Source organism: Vombatus ursinus, unplaced genomic scaffold (assembly GCF_900497805.2).
Source record: "Vombatus ursinus unplaced genomic scaffold, bare-nosed wombat genome assembly UNPS02014809.1, whole genome shotgun sequence".
Lineage (NCBI taxonomy): Eukaryota > Metazoa > Chordata > Mammalia > Diprotodontia > Vombatidae > Vombatus > Vombatus ursinus.
In genome coordinates this window covers 20,642,254-20,662,848 of record NW_020954587.1, presented here as the reverse complement: position 1 = coordinate 20,662,848, position 20,595 = coordinate 20,642,254, and the positions used below count along the sequence as shown (strand labels likewise).

The 20,595-nt window shown below is 34.9% G+C and overlaps 1 protein-coding gene across 2 annotated transcripts in view; it reads right to left on the bottom strand.

The window, feature by feature from the left end:
• Positions 1-4,914: 4,914 nt before the first annotated feature.
• The window catches only part of LTN1 (listerin E3 ubiquitin protein ligase 1), an 85,668-nt gene continuing 69,987 nt past the window's right edge, over positions 4,915-20,595 (bottom strand). The window contains exons 22-30 of one of the 2 annotated variants that reach the window (XM_027875504.1): positions 17,916-18,117; positions 14,461-14,698; positions 12,817-12,891; positions 11,119-11,305; positions 8,828-8,999; positions 7,021-7,241; positions 6,076-6,270; positions 5,707-5,874; positions 4,915-5,210 (exon numbers count right to left, since the gene is read on the bottom strand). In XM_027875504.1, coding sequence (XP_027731305.1) covers positions 5,148-5,210; positions 5,707-5,874; positions 6,076-6,270; positions 7,021-7,241; positions 8,828-8,999; positions 11,119-11,305; positions 12,817-12,891; positions 14,461-14,698; positions 17,916-18,117 — 1,521 coding nt within the window. In that variant the 3' untranslated portion in view covers positions 4,915-5,147. Of the gene's footprint in view, positions 5,211-5,706; positions 5,875-6,075; positions 6,271-7,020; positions 7,242-8,827; positions 9,000-11,118; positions 11,306-12,816; positions 12,892-14,460; positions 14,699-17,915; positions 18,118-20,595 lie in introns of those variants that run through there. The other variant, XM_027875505.1, reaches the window with a different exon arrangement.

Genomic DNA, 20,595 nt, shown 5'->3' with positions numbered 1-20,595 from the left:
TGATGAGACCAGTTGCCAAGATCTCGGTGGTTTTTTTTTTTGTTTGTTTGTTTTGATGTTTTTAAGCTTCAAGCCAGTTTTTCCACGTCTTCTTTTTTCACCCTTATCAAGAGGCTTCTTAATTCCTCTTCACTTTCGGCCATCAGATTGAAATCATCTGCATATCTGAGATTGTTGATATTTCTCCCAGAAACTTTACTCCTGGCTTTTGATTCATCCAGCCAGGCGTTTCATGTTATCCTCTGCATATAAGTTAAATAAATAAAATAATAAAATAAATAATAAAATAAAACACTTCACAATATATAGCCTTGCCACTCGTTTTCCATTCTTAAGCCAATCAGTTGTTACATACTCAGTTCTAACTGTTGCTTCTGGGCCCATACCCAGGTTCCTCGGGAGACAAGTAAGATGATCTGGTACTCCCATTTCTCTGAGGACTTGCTACATTTTGTTGTGATCCACAGTCAGAGGCTTTAGTGTAGTCAGTGAAGCTGAAGTAGACGGTTTTCTGGAACTCCCTTGCTTTCTCCATTATACAGCAAATGTTGATAATTTGGTCTCTGGTTCCTCTGCCTAAAATCAGACTGCACTTCTGGTAATTCTCAATTCACATATTGTTGAAGCCTAGCTTGAAGAATCTTAAGTGTGACCTTGCTGGTGTGTGAAATGAGCACAGTTGTTCAATAGCTTGAACATTCTTTGATCTTGTCCTTTAGGATTCGGTTATAAACTGATTTTTTCCAATCCAGTGGCCATTGTTGAGTTTTCTAAATTTGCTGTCATGTTGAGTGTAGCACTTTAACGTCATATTTAGGATTTTAAGTAATTCAGCTAGAATTCCCTCCCCTCCACTAGCCTTCTTGTTAGCACTGCTTCCTAAGGCCTACTTGACTTTATTCCCCAGCATGTCTCGCTGTAGATCAGCCGCCACACCATTGCAGTTATTGGTGATATTAAGATCTTTCTCGTATGGTTCTTCTGAATATCCTTGCCAAATCTTCTTTTTAAGTCCCTACCAATTTTGTCTTTTATCATGCCCATTTTTGAAGAAAACTTTCCTTTGATATCTCTAATTTTCTTGAAGAGATCTCTATCATTCTAGTGTTTTCTTCTATTTCTTTGCATTACTCATTTTAAAAAACCTCTCCTTGTTACTCTCTGGAATTCTGCATTCAGTTGGGTATATCTTTCCCTTCTCCTTTATACCTTTCCCTTTCCTTCTTCCCTCAGCTATTTGTAAAGCCTCATCAGACAGCCATTTTGCTTCCTTGCTCTTTTTCTTGGAATGTTTTTTATTGCTCCTTCCTATACAGTATTGGAAACCTCTATCCATAGTTCTTCATGCACTCTGTCTATCAGATCTAATCCTTTAAATTTATTCATCACTTGTACTTCATATTCATAAGGGTTGTTATTTAGGTCATACCTATATGATCTGATGGTTTTCCCTGCTTTCTTCAATTTACATCTGAATTGTGCAATAAGAAGCTCATGACCTGAGCCACAGTTAGCTCTAGCTTGTTTTAACTGACTGAATAGAGCTTCCCCATTTTTGGCTGCAAAGTATGTAATCAGTCTGCTTTTGATAGTGACCATCTGGTGATGTCCATGTGTAGAGTCACCTTCTGAGTTATTGAGAAAGAGTTTTTGCTATGACCAGTGAGTTATTTTGCCAACTCTATTAGTCTACACTGCTTCATTTTGTACTCCAAGGCCAAACTTCCCTGTTATACCAATTATCTTTTGATTTCCTACTTTGGCATTCCAATCCCCTATGAGGAATGTGATATGATTTTTTGGTGATAATTCTGGATGTTGTAGTTCTTCGTAGAACTGATCAACTTTGGCCTCTTCAACATCAATGGTTGGAGTGCAGACTTGTATTATGTGATGTTGAACAGTTTGCCTTGGATTCAAACACATGTCTTTCTGTCGTTTTTGAGATTATACCTTGGAATACTGCTTTTCTCACCCTTTTATTGACTGTGATGGCTACTCCATTTCTTCTAAGGGATTCTTGCCCACAGTAGTATATGTAATGATCATATGAATTAAATTTACCCATTCCTGTTCATTGACATATATAAATATACTTTCATTAGAAAAATCATTTTTAAATCTCTGCAAAAAATATTTTTGCTCTCCTGAAAGAAATCACATCCTTTTAGAATTTTATTGTGGGTTTTCCTACGGAGTTCTTTTAAGTGATTTGATAGGATAGGGATAGGGTCTAGAGGAGGGGTGGGGAACCTATTGGCTTGAGGCCTCATGTGGCCCTCTAGGTCCTCAAGTGCAGCCCTTTCACTTCACAGAACAAATCCCCTTAATAAAAGGATTTGTTCTGTAAAACTTGGACTCAGTCAAAGGGCCACACTTGAAGACCTAGAGGGCCACATGGGGCCTTGAGCCAATAGGTTCCACACTGCTGGTTTAAACCTATGATTTCAGTGTAATACAGAACTCCAGGATGAGGAAATTCAATGAATGTAGGTTAGCTCTATCTTCTGAAATTTAGAATCTTAAGAGAGTTGTCTAGAGCACTGAAAGGTTAAGTGATTTTCCCAGGATCACAGAGCCATTGTGTCCAGCTGGATTTGAACCCAGTTCACTGCACCACACTGGCTCTCATTTGATCAGTATGAATTGTAAAAAATATTTTGTGAATGTCAAACCATGATTTCAGAGGACCAGAAAGAAAGCACATTACTACCCATGTCCTGCCAAAAAGGTGATGGACTTAAATTAGGTTTTTTTGTTTGTTTTTTATTATTTTTATCATTAGTGATTTTCTGGGGACTTGGGTGGGGGGAGATAAACTAGTCAAATGGAAAAAATACTAAAATTTAATTTTAAAAAACATTTTGCAACAGGCATCTATCCTTTCTAAAATGGGCAGCATAAGATTGATGATATGTCAAAGTGACTTAATATTCACAACAGTATAGAAGGTAATTTGTTCCCACACTAAGAACATTTGGGTTTTAGTTCCTTGGACTTTGGTTAATAGACTTTTAGTACCATGAGATTTAAATATTCTTGTGTTTATTGTTGGAACTTTTAGGTTATTTGTATAAACACTTTAACACAATTATAAAAATGTTAACCTTGACTAGAAAATTACTTTTTATCCTTACAGAGTAAGAGGATACACTATCAAATGTTGGTGTAAAAATAAAACTGCTATATTGCCGTTATAGCCATGAAAAGTAGGTATTCCATCCATCCTATAAATGAACTGTGAACAATAAAAAAGTTATTTCAAAAAATTCCTTTGACCCCTGAGGTCAAACACAAGATCAGTAAAGATTCTGGAAGAATTCTTCCCTCAAATATGACATTCATTTTCAGACCACCATATAGTTATGGTTGTAAAAGTACTCTATGTTATATATGTTTATTACCAGTGTTTGACATTTCGATTCTTGAAAAAAACTTAAAAACTTAAGTCATAATACATACTAGTATTTCACAAATGCATGAAGACATCTTATGCACTTTGATTTTTTTTAAGTTTTAACTAATTTATGCTGCTACAAGTTGACAAAATTGTTAGTCTTTTGAATTTTATTTTTTCTACCTTGATTCCAGTTTTTGGTAGGTAAGAGAAAACTTGACAATAAAAATGGAGATTATATTATATCACCTGTTAATTTTCCCTCTTTATCTTGGATTTCAAAAAGCTTTAAATTCAATTAAACTTTTTTTGAAGTATAATTTTCTCAATTTTTATTGCTTTCTTTGCAATATTACCAATGATTTTACATGTATAATTGATATCATATTTCTTGCCCTCTCAATGGGTGAGAATGGTGGGTGGGAAAGAATTTGGAACTCAAAATTAAAAAAAATATATTAAAATTAATAATGTTTTAAAATTAAAAAAAAGTTTTGCATTATTTCCTAGAGACAATAGTCATAAAAGATTTGTGGAGGGAGGCAGAGGAAGGTGACATTGTCAGCTCCAACATCTCCTCCTACATAATATCCATCTAGTGGTCCTACTTCTGCCCTCTTGTGGCCAAGAATGATAATACTAGTGCCTGTTCCACATGACAGCTTTGGTCATATCCCTCTTGTAACACTTCTCTCTGCCATCCAGGACTCTTTGTCTTGTCCTAGCTGAGAGTGTGATGCCCCAATGAGACTACAGCCCTACAGTTCTGCAGCATCTCATCTCTGTGGACTTTGGGTCTAAGCTTCAATTAAATTTTTTAAATTAAATAAGAAGGACATGAGAGATTGAAAGGCTGAATGCATTGTTAGTTGAGAGATGTCCCATTCTCAGTCTCTCTTAAAGCCTCTGAAAGCATATTGTTTATTTCCACTGACAAATCTATGAAATTCTTCACCTCTACCAGCAAAAAGATTCAGAACAGAAAAGTAAAGAAGTTTTAAATAGCTGCCTATTTTTAAATTTAAATTTTAACTTAAAATTATATTTTTTGTTGTTCAGTTGTTTCGGTCATGTCTGACTCTTTGTAACCCCATTTGGGGTTTTCTTAGCAAAGATACTGGAGTGTTTTATCATTTCCTTTTCCAGTTCATTTTACAGATGAGGAAACTGAGGCAAACAGAGTTAAGTGACTTACCTAGGGTCACACAGTTTGTGTCTGAGGCAAGATTTGAATTCAGAAAGAGTACTCTTCCTGACTCCAGGCCTGGCATTCTATCCACTGCACCACCTAGTTGCCCCAAAGCTATATTACTATAATTAGAACTATTTTTAGTTTTATAATAATCTGTAACCCTTATCAAATGCCTCATTTTGATATGTCTCACATATGTATTTGGAATCTGAATAGCAAGTCTGTCAGCATGCTATAAATAAATGATACTCCCATGTACACAAAAATTCTGTAATTTGTTATTTTCAAATTTATTTTTAATATGCAAATTAAAATAAACTGAGTTTTTTACATTGTAAATTTGCCAATATTTTATGTCAAAGAAAAGCTTCCAAATGCTTTACAAAACAATACAGAGGCAAGTAAACCTGATTTTAGGATCATCATAAAAACCAATGGAATTTTCTAGTTGATCCGATTTAGAAATAATGGTCATATGAGAATGGTTTCTTCAGCACTTAAAATATTTGATGGGAGTGACAGAGCAACTTCAGTAAACTGAATGAAACAGTCTCTTTCTCAGAAAAATGTTTCCCGGCACAGTGGACAAGTAGATTTGTTGCTAGACGTAAACCATTTGTACTGCAAAAGATAAACATTAAAAAAAAATTAAAGACAATAAAACACCACAGTTGCTTTCTTCTAGGCTAAAAATCAAGGTCATGATAAAAGAGATCTGCTCTGCGTTACTGTCACAGACTGCATCATGTAGCAGGACTTAAAAATACATAGGCCTACATAGCACTTTTGTCTCTAATATGAAACTTCCTACTAAAAGAAAATAGGTAACAAAACCTTTTTTTAAAATGTCAACCTCTTCATAAGCATACAATCAAAATACAACAAAGTATTTTATACCTTTCCCTTGTTGATTTTTTTTTTGATTAGTCACTTGAAATAGGAAAATAAAAAACTGAGGAAATAGCTATAAAGTTCAACAGTGCTACCAGTCTACTAGAACTATGTATGACTCCACTTCATTAACTACATTTAAGAAATCTGAGGTAATATTGGTAAAATTTTTGTTACCAATTACAAATCACTCATAATTCTTGAACTTTTTTTTTCCTAATCTTACCAAACAAGCTGAATGGAATTTTTTCTTGCATGTTCTGCAAGCTTTCTTGGGAAGAGAATAGTTAAAACCATGAATGACTGAGAAACAGATCATGCAATCTTCAACACCCTCAAAACGTTTGTCCACATTATTTTTCCATAATGCCAAGCCTTCCATAATACTTCCATTCTAGCAAAAAAGAAAAAAAGTACCATGTCACTGGTGTTATTTTTTAAATTAGACTTCACAAATTAAGATTTAGATAAGAGAATATATTAACTCTAAATTTTGTAAACTCTTTACTTTTCAAATGGCTTCCCATTTTTCCTCCCTCAAAAAGTAGCTCTGATTTAGTTTGGAAACCTAACAGACATGGCATTTGAAAGTCACCTGATGAGTGAGGTACGTGCTTAACTGCAGCATCCAGTTACGCCACTGCTGAACAGCCACTCCAACTCTTTTTCCACTTTCCACTGTTATTGAGCCCAGTGGATAATTCAAAGGAAGCTGAATGATAAGTTCAATGAATATATCATCAACTGAGTAGGTAGCGATGACTTCTCTTGTGGTAGAGCGAGCTTTTACCTGGAAGAAAAAGAACAGCAATCTTCAAATTGTTATTCTCATAAGAGTACTGTAAGCAAAGATCTTTATTTAAAAACAATCAATACATATGAATGTGAGTAGTATATAAATAAATCAGTGTTAAATGTACTTGCCATTTTTAAATGTAGTTCTTTGATGACAGATTCAAATGTCAAAATATACTATGCAAGAAGCATTTATTACATATATTAATCATATAACTTTGTAATGATTATAGATATGCAAGGCACCATGCCAAGTGCTAGATAATATAAAACATAGTTCCTGCTTTTATGAATCTTACAAGTCTAATGGGAGGTTCATATATTATATAAAGGAAAAGGAAATAGCCAGGCAATATGATACAAGGCATTTGAAAAGAAAGAAGCTATTTTTAGCTTGAAGGGATTAGGAAAGCCTAGCCTTTAAGGAAAGAAGAAATTATTAAAGAGTGGAATTGTGGAGCTGGTAATGTCTAGGTATGAAGCACAGAAACAGAGGGTATAAAGAAGCCCTGCACACTGTATATTTTATGAATGAGGCACTGACTCTCCATTACTATCACATTATCTTCTAGCTATGATATTCTCATGAGCACATTCATTTTAAAAACACGACAAAAGTAACATTCACAAAAGTTCATTCAACTTAATGATTTTTACATACTAAAACTATAAAGTTTTAAAACTACAATTAGAGAATAGCCAAATATTCTAAAACTTTTTTAAGAAGTTAAAAGATAATACTAACCGTCATGCCGTTAAATAGCTGTGTACTTGTTTGCACAGAAGATATTTCTTGAAAAGAAAGCATATTACTCACATACTTGCTTGTAAATTTATCTACAACATTGAAAACACGCTTCTCGCAGCTATTCCACCAAAGTCTAACTATAGCTGGCAAATCTTTTAATGTGATTTGATAGACAGAACAAGCCAAGTGGGGAATCTGAGATGAAAGGGTTGCTGTCTCTGGGGAGAAAAAGTCTTAGTTATCTATCTATATATACACACATCTAGAAGATGTTCACTTTCATTAAAAAATAAAGTTTTATTCACTAGCAACAACACTGTCAAATGCAAAGAAGATCTAGCTCCCATTGTTGTCAGCTGACTTTTCTCTCAAATTCAGGATGAACCATGTAAAAGCCAAATTAAGTGTTTAGTAAACTAAGATTCACAAATACCTTTATCTCCTAATAGGGTTGCCTCCTATGTATAAATAAGACTCATCATGTTTAACTACTAATTCAGAAGAACATTTGTTATTTTAGCTTGGTTTTCACACTGGGGAGTCTATACTGATAAAATCACAGGTCCATTAAAAAAAAAATACTAAATTTTGAGTAGTTGTAATTAAAGGAGCTAAATGGTACTGCTTCAATCTCAATTTCTTCTTATATACCCTACATTTTAAATATGACTCAACTACATACCAAACTGGTGAAGTTTTTTTTAAATGAAAAAAAGGTGAAAACTGCCAGTTAAGTGAGAATAGGAAAAGAACACTTTCATGACAAGTGAAATGAAAACATACTTCCAAGAGAGAAGTGAAATACTCTCTCTGGAATATCATGTTACATCTTTTTTCCCCTACCTATTAGAGTTTCTTAAGGGACTGTGAGCTAAGTTCCTTTTTTAGATCCCTGGTGTTTAGCATGCTTTTAAGCTCCTCATTAGTTCCAAAGGTTCTAGGTGATTCATCTTAGTCCCCAAAGATCACTCACTAGCTGGATGGGGGTCATTTTTAGCATATGTAGTAAAAAAAAAAAATTTTTTTTGAAAGACTGGTTGTCTCCCTATTTAGCCTGAGCTGGAAATGGGCCCAATCCCACCACTGGTCAGGCCAGGGAGACCTGCTTTTTTTTGACCTATGCCGGTTCTCCCTTCCTTAGGGCACCTGATTCAACCCTGATGCCACTCCCAGAAGCTCGCTATTTTGATGCTAGATTTAATGCCAACATCAGATTGGCTTATTAGCCCAACAGAAGCTCAGAACTCCCAACCTCAAGAGATTTTGTGAGCATTAGCCTCCTTGGAAGTGGGGATTATAGGTATGAAACACTATACCTAGCTCTTACCTAGTAAAATATTGCAGGTTTAGCATGCTAAAGAGTTCAGAATTAACCATAATCAATGATCATCCCAATCCTAGGTTCTGTACAGAACCAAAAAATATGCTTTCTTCTGTCACAGATAAGAAATTCTGGAAAATCTTAAATGTCAATTTTCTGTCAGCAATTATGATTTCTCTTGACTTTAAGACTAAAGAAAAAGGGCAGCTAGGTGGTGCAGTGGGTAGAGCTCTGGCCTTAAAGTCAGCAGGACTTGAGTTCAAATCTGGCATCAGACACTTGACACTTACTAACTGTATGACCCTAGGCAAGTCACTTAACCCTGACTGCCTCACCAAAAAGCAATAAAAAAAAAAAAAGACTAAAGAAAAAGCTGTTTCCCTAAAATGTAAGGTCTTTCCCTGGAAGAAAACATATTTTAACCTTAAGTCTGAAGCTAGTTTCATAAAAGAACAGAGAATAAAAACAATATACTTTACTGACCTCTGACATGTAAATGGAGTTCTTCTGTAAAGAATGTTTTAGTTTCTTTATTTGGGAGCTCAACACCTGGCCCTACATAGGCAGGTATTTCTGGCATAAGTCTGAACAGGTGATAGAGCAGCTTATTCAAATTCTTTGTTCTTCTAAGATACAATGAATAAAGGGCACGAAGCTGATGGAGACAAAATTATTTGTTAGTAATTCCAGATTAAACTACAACGAGAAACACAAAACCAGATAAAGCAAGTTATGATAACAATGGGGGAAAAAGTGACTCAAAAGTGTTTGGGTTCAAAATCCCACCTCCAACACTGACCACCTGTGTGTGACCCAAGGCAAGTCAATTAACCTCCTTTGACTTTAGTCTTCTCATCTACAAAATGAGCGCACTGGGCTAGATGTGAAATTTTTTCCAGCTCTAGATCTATGATCTTAGGAAATAACTCAGAAAATGAGATCAGAAGCTTGAACAACACTCAAGTCCCAACTAAGAAATACTCTAAAGTGAAATGACATTCCTGGCTCTTTTTAAAAAGTATTTGGATAACATCACTCCTCTATTTAAAAATGCCACCACAGCTTTCAATTACCATTTACGTCAAACATAATTTAACTCTGCACTTTAATTATACATTGTCTCCTAGCTTACTCAAGCAGGGCAGTGAACAGGGTGCAGAACTTTGAGTTAGGAATATCTAAGTTCAAATCTTTCCTTTGTTAGTGTGTGATGCTGGGCAAATGACTTAACCTCTCTCAGCCTGAGTCTCTTTACTGTAAAATGGGACTAATAAACACACGTATCTATCAGAGTTGTGTGGATCAAATAAGATATGTAAAGTGCTTCTTTGTAAATACTAAAAGCATTATATAAATGCTATAATACTTTTATCACCTCAACTTACATTCCCTGAGGCAGACAGTAAACCTGCTTGTCCATTATTCAAAACTTGTATGGCCTCCAAGTTTTCATTTGTCATGTCCTTGCTTAGAATGTTCTTTACACTAAAATACATCCTCATCTTCCAAATCTCTCATTACTCCCCGTTGAGGCTGTTCAAATGGCCTCCTAATCCATGTCCAGTCTTGCCCTACGCTCCAATCATGTGACTTCATGTGACTGCCAGATTTATATTCCTCACATGCACAAATTCAATATCACTACTCTTCCTGAAACCCTTCAATAAATGCAAAATGAAAAATATTCAAGTTAGTCTGACATCCAAGGTACTTCATGATCTAGTGCCACCCTATCGTATACTATGCTCCAACCAAACTGATGTATTCACCATCCCTTGGATATAGTTCTCAATTTCTCCTCATGCTTTTACTCATGCCATTTCCCTATATTTTAAATACCCTTTTTTTCTTAGCTCTAACTCTACTTCTACCTACCAAAATCTTACCCATCCTTCAAGACCCAATTCAATGTGCCGTCTCCAATAAGTCTCACACATTTTCCCAGTTGCCACTGGATCCTTCCTTCTTCAAACCTTGCACAGAGCTTTGTTACCTCTCTTATGCGCTCATCATGTTCTATTTTCTCATTGTAGTTCTTTGCATCTCCTCTATTAGATTATTCTGTTCAATTCACTAAGTATTTATCAAGTTCTACATGCGAGGTGCTAAGGATACAAAGACAAAACAACTATCCCTGCCCTCAAGAAGGCATTTTTTTAGAAGCAAAGTAATTTCCTGGAGGAAGATACAGGTCTAATGTCGAAGGGCAGTTTGTAAACATAGAATGGGAATTCAGGATGGCACATTGGGAAGCTGGGGGATGAGTGGAAGCAGCACACCCAAGGAAGGGGGCTGACGTGGAGAACAGAGAGCAGGGTGGTCAATGAAAGGAGCTTCAACCTAGGGAGCCAACAACTTAGAAACAAAGATTCTGAGTGGTGCCAGAGCTGTGAGGCAGAAGTCCTGCAGACCCCCAACACTCCTGAGTGTGACAAATTAAGATTAAAATGTAATTACAATTAAAATTGTAATTAATAAAATAAATAAAAATACAATAGAACCTGGATTATGTGGTTTTCTAAATCAATTTGCAGGCTGCAAGGGATCCTTTAGGTTTAGTGGCCCTGTCAGAGTCAGAAAACGAACAATACAGATAATAAGGATGGGGTAAAAAAATAGAAATACAGGATAAGAGAAATAGCAGAATAGGTAAGAGGAAGTTTAAATAGACTAGGTCCAAAGTTGTTCAGATAAGATGAAAAGCCACTTTCCTTATTTTCTTTTAGTGGGATATAAAGAATAAGAGGGGACAGAGCTAATGATTTCGGACATACCTGAGATGTAGCTGCTTTGAAAAAAGTAAGTATTAATTTCCATGACAGGAGGTACCCCAAAACATAGCAGAACTCCTCACTCAATGGCTGAATAACTGCAAACTCTCCAACAGGGTAACACTCCAGAATATTTTCCAGTAAATCTTCCAAGATGCCAAGAACAGCCATCAAAGCTACAGGTGGTGACCTAGGAATTAATGATAAATTTTAGATTATGGAATATTTTCTAAAATTTAGATCTTTCTATAGCACCAATTTCCTACCAAATCTGCCATTATTTAAATGCTTCAGATATCTTGGCTCCTAAGTCTCCTTAAATTATATTTTTAAACTTAAGACACAACAAGGCAATCATGCAAACTGAAGGGCAATTTATGCAAGTCTGGATACTTGTTAGTTCCAAACCAAAACTTTTATTACTTTACTAAGGTTATTTCCTTTTTAACCATATGGAGGCTTTAAAGAGAGAAAAATAATAGTCTTGATACTTAGGACCTTAAAACAGAGCAAGCAAAACATTTTCTTTTATAATGGCCACTAGCACTGCATTACTGTGAAAATTATCATGAGGAAAATAACATATTTCATTTTCTTAAGGATTCATGATATGGTTAGTGTATATTCTTCCACTGGCACAGATCACAACCTCCCTATAATTTGATAGATAGTCTTCTGGAGCTTCTACAGTCAAAAAATGCACTCTGCAAGCAACTTATAAAAACTTAGGCTGGTTGGCCCTCAGATGACAGACACAAAAAACCATAACTAAGCCTGTACACAAAGCATTTCTAACTTGCCCAGAAATGCCAAAGTTTGTAACCCATTGGTACAGGCTTAGAAAACCCAGAAACTCCATATCAGGATGAGGAATGGAGTTTTTGTATAAGGTTATACATATGAAAAAATTATCTAATTTTTATCATGAAGCAAATAGTTGAAAACTTTCTCTCTCAGATTTAACATTCACCAAGATTACGAGAGGGAATGAAGAGGACTGATTTCCCAATTATAAACGCATTATTAAAGAAACAAATACCAGCCCCAAAAAAGAAGCTCAAAAATAAATTTCTCAGGTAGTAACTAAACTGAATTCAGTGTAACAAATGCATATTAAGGGTCTGCTATATGCAACACATATTACTATTCAAAAATGATATAGCCCCTCTCTGCCCTCAAAGAGTTTACATTCTACAGGGGGTATACAACATGTATAGACAAGTATGTATGAGATAGTTTGATAAAGAAACTACCAAATCATATCTAACTGCTTAAATTTAAGGCCAAATCTTCTTGATTCACATGCAGATATGATAAAGTACAAAAGGAATGGATTTCTATATATTGAATCTAAGGAAGTAAGCTCTAACTCTGCCCTTAGGGTAGTGCTTGGCACACAGTAAGCATTTAATAAATCCTTTTTTCATTCATTCCCTTTGAAGTCTTTTGATATTAAATGCTAGGGTATCTAATTAAATTAGCCACTAGGTGGCTAAGTGCCTAAAGCCCTGAACCTTCAGTCAGAAAGACCTGAATTTGACCTCAGACAACAAACTCTAGGTCACAAAACCTTATAAATTATACCAATATGATCTATTTGTAAAATATTAAGAACAATAACTTATTGAATGGGAATTTTAAAAGCAACTATAAGATTAAAAGGATTCAAATAAAATTAAATTAAAATTTTAAAAATCTCACAAGGCAGGTTCTTCTTCTTCATCAACATATGATTTAAGATCATCATCATCAAACCTTGGCAATTCAGGCATCAACCTAAGGGTTGGAGGAAGCATTATTTAAAAAAAATTTTTTCTGTAGGCTCAACTATACTTATAAGGATAAACAACTTTTATTTTGTATTAAAGCATTGTTTAAATTATCCATAAGGACAAATTTTACAAACTATGTAAATGCACATAATGTAGTTTAAGATAGCGTAACAACTAGAACTTACATGATGTTATTTACAATGAGGGAAGCTGAATAACCAATATAATATTCACAATGAATATAGTAAACAAATATAAGTAAGGTCAACCCTGAGAAGCAATAAAACTTTGTTTTTTAACTTCGCTATTAAAGTTAAAGGACAGCCCTCTCCCCCACCCCACATACCCTTTTCTGTCAACAATTTTTTGGAAATTTACTTTTCAAAGTAGTTCACTTGGATTTTGTTGGGAAGTATCTGCTATGTTAAAACAAAACATATCTGTGTATTTTAAAGGAGAAAACAAATCTTTTTTAAAACCATAAAAACAGCATTTATGCTACTAAATATTAACTCATAGTTAATGTGAATATATTTTAAGGCCATATAATTCTGTATTTGTTCATCTTTAACATTACATAAATTTGCTTTTCAAATAATTTGCTTAGAAAATGTTTCTTTTCTTTTTTTTATTTTTTAAGTTGGGCAATGACGGTTAAGTGACTTGCCCAGGGTCACACAGCTAGTTAAGTGTTATGTGTCTGAGGCCAGATTTGAACTCAGGTCCTCCTGAATCCAGGGCCGGTGCTCCATCCACTACTCCACCTAGCTGCCCCAGAAAATGTTTCTTTTTAAAGAAATACTGAGCAACAACAATAAAAAGAAATTAATGTGTGCTTGAAAGTAAGCCTTTGATTACAAATACTTCTTTATGAGTCAAATGAGAGGGAAGGACTGGATGAACTCTAAGGCTCCTTCTAATTCTGTAATAATTCTATAATTAATTTTATAAATAATTCTATGATTTTAAAAGCAGGAGCATCTAAGTGATATAGCAGATAGACTAATGGACCTGAAATCAGGAAAACTTTATTTCAAATTAAGCCTCAGACACTTACTAGTTATGTCACTGGGAAAATCACTTAAAAACTGCCTCCCACAGTTTCTCATCTGTAAAATGGGGATAATAAAAGCACCTACCTTCTGGGATTGTTGTAAGGATAAAATGAAATATTTGTAAAGCGCTTAAAGCACTATATGAATTCTAGCTATTATTATTAACTTAAAATACCTTAATAACTTAAATACTTAAAATTCACATAGACTGACAGTATAGTTCTCAATACAACTTCCCTAAAAATAGGAACTAATTTTGAAAATGAACCACTTTATAGAAATTAGCACTGTATTAGAAATATAGCACCTCTTCTTCCACTTAATATACCTCCTAAATAAATTTATTGCATGAAGTTTTCTCTATACCACATACATTTAAATTCCTAAATTTTCGCTAAACACAATCTGAGTTGTCCAACTTTTTAAATGAAGAAAAAAACTAATGATACACACATACACATTTCTCAAAGGTTGAAAGCTAAACAAAACCCAACACAATCAGTACATTAATTTCTTACTTATACAACATATGATAAACTGCAATTTGGACAGGTCTAGCTCTGAAGTGAAGTAATGGGGCAAGTGTATTTAACAAGGTCTGGAGATGTTCCGGAAGATTTGTCTTTTGGTCAGGTGTTAATCTAACGGCGAGTTTGTGATTGAGCAGTTGATCCTTTGAGATGTATGTGAGTGTTTCACCCAAAGGTATCAGCACTGAGTTCTGAAAAGATGTTTCAGATGTATCTTTGCTTTCCTCTAATAAAAGAAAAATAAAACAAATCCAAAAGATCCAATGAGACAGTTACTATAATTAATACTTGAGAGAAAATCAGCAGATAGCTGCTGCATATTATTAATACAAAGAAAATGCAATATCATGGCCTTCAACTGTGTTTTTATGCTGTTGATTCTTTGAAAAAAAAGTTCTGTACTCAGTTAAGATATTCTAATTAAGACTTCAGAAGAGTATTATTATTCAACTTAATTTTGCAATAGTTTTTGGCCAAGAAAAAAATTCTGACCTAACCCCCGCCTACTCCACCTCCCTCGTTCTCTCCCCACATGTGTGTATATTATATTCTCCCCCCCTCCACCCCCAATCCATATCTTTTTTTCATTATTGAGTGGAGGTAAGGTCAGTTGTTTTTTCATTGGGATATATGTCAGTAAAAATTTGCATAGCACAAAGCTTTGCATCTAGTAAGTAATTAATGCTTTATTCATACCTTTTAAAAGGCCCAACATACTGTGTACTCTGTATTGCTAACCTCCACACCCTATTTTTTTTTACATTTAATACATTTTATTTTTCACCAATTATATGTTAAAACACTTTTTTTAAAAACATTTTTTTGAAAGTTCTGAGTTCCAAATTCTACCCCTCCTTCTTTCCTTCCGCTTCCCCGTCCCTGAGATGGTAAGCAATCAGATACAGGTTATACATACGCAATCATGTAAAACATTTCCATATTAGTCATTTTATAGAAGACTTCTCAAATACAAGAAAAAGAATTAAAAAAAAATGAAAAACAGCACACTTCAGGCTGTATTCAAACAATACCAGTTCTTTCTCTGGAGGCACATAGTATGCTTCATCATTAGTTTTTTGGGACTGTCTTGGATCATTTTGTTTTGGGGAGAATAGTCATTCACAGTTCATCGAACAATACTGCTGTTACTGTGTACAATATTCTCCTGGTTCTGTTCATTTCACTTTACATCAGTTCATGTAAGTCTTTCCAGGTTTTTCTGAAATCATCTTGCTTGTCATTTCTTACAGAATAATATTCCATCACAATCATATACCATAGCTTTTTTAGCTATTCTCCAATTGATGGGCATCCCTTTGATTTCCAATTCTTAGCCACCACAAAAAGCTGCTATAAATATTTTTGCACAAATAAGTCCTTCTCCTCACCTTTTTTTTTTTGATGTCTTTGGGATATAGAGCTAGAAGTGCTAACCTATATTTTAAATAATCAACCTATTAATATCTTTCCCTTCTCATTAACAGTTATAATCCAATGTTTCTTTTATTTAAAAAAAAAAAAAGACACTCCAAGAATAGGTCTCCCTACCTATCATATTGGCTAACATGACAAAACAGGAAAATGACAGATGTTGGAGAAGATGTGGGAAAATTGAAACACTAATGGATTGTTGGTGGAGTTGTGAACTGATCCAACCATTCTGGAGAACAATTTGGAACTATGCCCAAATGGCTATAAAATTGTGCATACCCTTTGACCCAGCAATACCACTTCTAGGTCTGTATCCCAAAGAGATCACAAAAACAGGTAAAGGACTCACATGTACAAAAATATTTATGGCAGCTCTTTTTGTGGTGGCAAAGAAGTGGAAATTGAGAGGATACCTATCAATTGAGGAATGGCTGAACAAGTTGTGGTATATGAATGTAACGGTACACTACTGCGTTATAAGAAATGATGAGCAGGCAGACTTCAAAAAAACCTGGACTTATCTGAATTGATGCTGAGTGAAATGAGCAGAACTAGGAGAACATTGTACACAGTAACAGCCACACTGTGCGATGACTGACTTTGACAGACTTAGCTCTTCTCAGCAATGCAAGGATGTAAGATAGCTCCAAAAGATTCACAATGGAAAATGCTATCCACATCCAGAGAAAGAACTATGTTCTGAATGCAATGGAAGCATGCTATTTGCTCTCCTTTTGTTTTGTTTTGTTTCTTATTTCTCGTGGTTCCTCCCATCAGTTCTAATTCTTCTTTACATCTTGACTAATGTGAAAATATGCTTAATATGAGTATATAAGTAGAGCCTATATCAGATTGCATGCCATCGTGGGGAGGGGGAGGAGAGGGAAGGGGAGAAAATTTAAAACTCAAAATCTTATGGAAGTGAATGTTGAAAACTAAAAATAAATAAATTGTTTAAAAGAAAATAGGCCTCCCTGATTTAAAAAGAAAAGGAATTTTGAAATTTCCTAAATAACCAAATGCCCAGGTACACCTTTGGATAACAACAAAACTCCTTTGCTTCAAACTGTTCTCTACCTCTTTTTCTTTTTCCTTAGCAAAGACCTACTCATATACTGCAGACCTCAAAAGAAAAGGAAGTGATTTGTAAAAACTTTGTGTACCATGCAGTTACTGACTACACTGTGACCACAAGAGAGTTTTTTTCACAGCACTTGTATTTAAACCAGCACCTCCTAACAAGATCTACATGACATAAGTGGCAAGTCAAACAACCTTTCTAATTAGAATAATGCCTGACTGTTATGTCACCCTCTTGAAAAAAAACAGTTAAGTAGGAGAGGTTAAGTATTTTTGTCACATTAAAAATAAAAGGCTTGTGAAGTAAGAAGAATCAATCACTGTGCACAATAACAGCACTGTTATAAGGATGATCAACTGTGAAAAATCTGGCTACTCTGATTAATACAATGATCCAAGACAACTCCTAAGGACTCATGATGAAAAAAATGCTATCCACCATGGGAGAGAGGACTGATGAACTCTGACTGCAAAATGGAAATGTATATTGCATGATTTCACACTGGGTGGGGGACGACTGGGAGGAAGGGAGAGAAATTGGAACTTGAAATTTAAAAAGAACGTTAAAAATAAACACTAAGTTGGGGGCAGGGGGAGAAATAAAAGGCTTATTTCAGTACTCTTCCCTCCTGCAATTGTTTTAGGAGAGATTTTCTGCCAGGTGTGTTCAACTCCTAAGTTATAAATTACTATCTTATTATCTGAATGCTACAAAAAAACATAACTGCTATAATTTCTGCCTCACTTTCCGCATTCTTCATCTTACCCTTCTCATATCACCTCAAACATTTATAATGCCATTTCAATTTCTTTTAGTCTGAATCTTTATAGATAAATCTATAGGTATGAATCTATAGATAATTTTATGGATAAATCTCATAAACTTCAAACTACCACTTCAAGAACAGGACATTATTTCCCTTTTTACTTACCTGTAATCTTCACCAAAAGAGGTAAAAGTAAATTGTGTATGCCTTCAGAAAAAAATTCATGCCATTCACTGATTAGGTTTACAGGAAGGTTGCTGCTTATGGAACTGAAATAAGCACTCAGAGTACAAGCCAAATCACAGCTAACACAGGCAAACAGTTGCACAAGTGGAACGGGATACAGTGCATGATTTTCACTTGTTGTCTGGAATAAAAATCAGGTAGAATTAAGCAAATTTCTAATTATTAAAATCAGATGCAATAATGGTAACATATTTATATCATACTTTTAAGATTTTATAAAGCATATTCTTGAAATGCTTAAAGTATTCCTTTTATTCATTTAATCCTTAAAGTAATCTGATGAAAAAGAAAAGGCAAAATATTTCTGAAAGCTAGGAAAATTTAGGCTCAGTGAAGTGACTTGCCCAGGATCACACAACTATTTTTAAAAATTAAATATTTATTTTTCAATCAGCAAAAATGTACCTTTTCTCTCTTCCCTCCCCCTCCAACTCCTTCTCCCCCCCTCCAAGCCCCACTCCTTGAGGACAAAAGAAAATAAACGGTTAGAAATATATGTATTCAGGCAAAACAAATTTCTGCATTGGCCATATCCAAAAGGGAAAAAAAACACACACATATTTATATATGCATAGTTGTGTGTGTGAGAGTCTGTATTCAGTCTTTCATTTACCAGGAAGTAGCAGTACATTTCAACATTAGTCCTCTGAAATTGTGACTGACATTATGTTGATCAGAGTTCCTGAGTCATTCAATGTAAATAAACTGTTCTTCTGGTTCTATTCACTTTTCTCTGCCGTAGTCCATACAAGTGTTTCCAGGTTCCTTTGATACCATCCCCTTTATCACTTCTTGCACCATAGTAGTAATCCACCACATTAATATATAATTTCTTTAGCCATTCCCCAAATAATGAGCACCCTCTCCCCTCACATTCCCATTCTTTGCCACCTCAAAAAGAGCTGTAGTTTGGTATTATCCTTAAAAGTGTTATGCTTAGGATCAATGTCTCCTTTTTCTACCCTCCAATTTCCACTTCTCCCTCTTCCCTATTGCCACGATGAGCAAAATATAGTTCTGAATCCAATTAGTGTGGGAGGATGTTCAGCCATCCTCCAAATGATGAGCAGTCCCTCAATTTCCAATTCTTTGCCCCCACAAAAAGAGCTGTTATAAATATTTTTGTACATATAGTTTCTTTTCCTTTAATCTCTTTGGGATACAGACCTAGTAGTGGTATTGCCTGTCAAAGGTTATATGCAATCTTATAATCCTCTGCAGAGTTCCAAATTATTCTCCACAATGGTTGGACCAGGTCACAACTCCATCAACCATGCTATAGTGTTATCTATTTTTCCACCTCCCCTCCAGCATTTGTCATTTTCCTTTCTGTCACGTTACCCAATCCGATATGTGTGAGGCAGTACCTCAGAGATGTTTCTTCTGTTTATCCTTCTCTTTTTATCCTGTCCCTCCTCAAAAGTTTGTTTTTCTTCAGACCACTGCCTCTCTTAATCCACCCCCTCTCTCTTATCTCTTTCCCTTCCTACTTCCCTGATGGGTAAGATAGATTTCTATACTTAACTGACTGTCTACACCTAATCTTCCCACTTTGAACCCATCCAATGAGAATGAGGTTTATGCATTGTCTGTTAACCGCCCCCTTCCTATATGCCCCTCCACTGTAAAAGCTTTTCCTTGAATTCTTCTTCTGAGATAATTTTTCTTATTTTTCCTCTCCCCTTCTTCCAGGGCATCTCTTTTCCTTATCCCTTCGTTTTCTTTTTGAGATCATCTCAACATAACTCACACCTCTGTCCTTTATGCAGACTTCTTCTAACTGCCTTAAGAATGATAAAGTTCTTAGAAGTTACATGTACATAGGAATGTGAACTGTTTAACTTTGATTCCATTATGATTTCTCTTTTATGTTTACCTTTTTATGATTCTCTTGAGACTTGTGTTTGAATGTCATATTTTCTATTCAGCTCTGGTCTTTTCATCAGAAATGCTTGAAAGTCCTCTATTTCATCAGATGACTATCTTTTTCCCCTAAGGGATTATACTCAGTTTTGTTGCGTAGGTTATTCTTGGTTGTAATCCTACCTCCTTTCCCTTCTGGAATATCATATTCCATGCCTTCTGCTCCTTTAACATGGAAGCTACTAAATCTTGTGATCTTGACTATGGCACCATGATATTATAATTGTTTCTTTCTGGCTGCTTTGCAGTATTTTCTCCCTGACATGATAGCTCTGGAATTTGGCTATAATAGTCCTGGGAGTTTTCATTTTGGGACCTCTTTCAGAGGTGATTGGTTGACTCTTTCGATTTCTCTTTTGCCCTCTGGATCTAAGATATAGGGGGAGTATTTACATTCCTTCATAATTTCTTCAAATATGATGTCTCGGCTCTTTTTTTGGCTTTCAGGTAGGTAGTCCAATAATTCTTAAATGGTATCTCCTTGATTTGTTTTCCAGTTGAGTTGTTTTTCTAATGAGATATTTCACATTTTCTTCTTTTTTTATTTTTATTTTTTTACTGTTTTATTGTTTACTGGTATCTCAATCATTAGCTTCCATTTGCTTAATTCTAATTTTTAAGGACTTCTTTTCTTCAGTGAGCTTTTGTATCTCTTTTTCCATGTGGCCTATTCTAC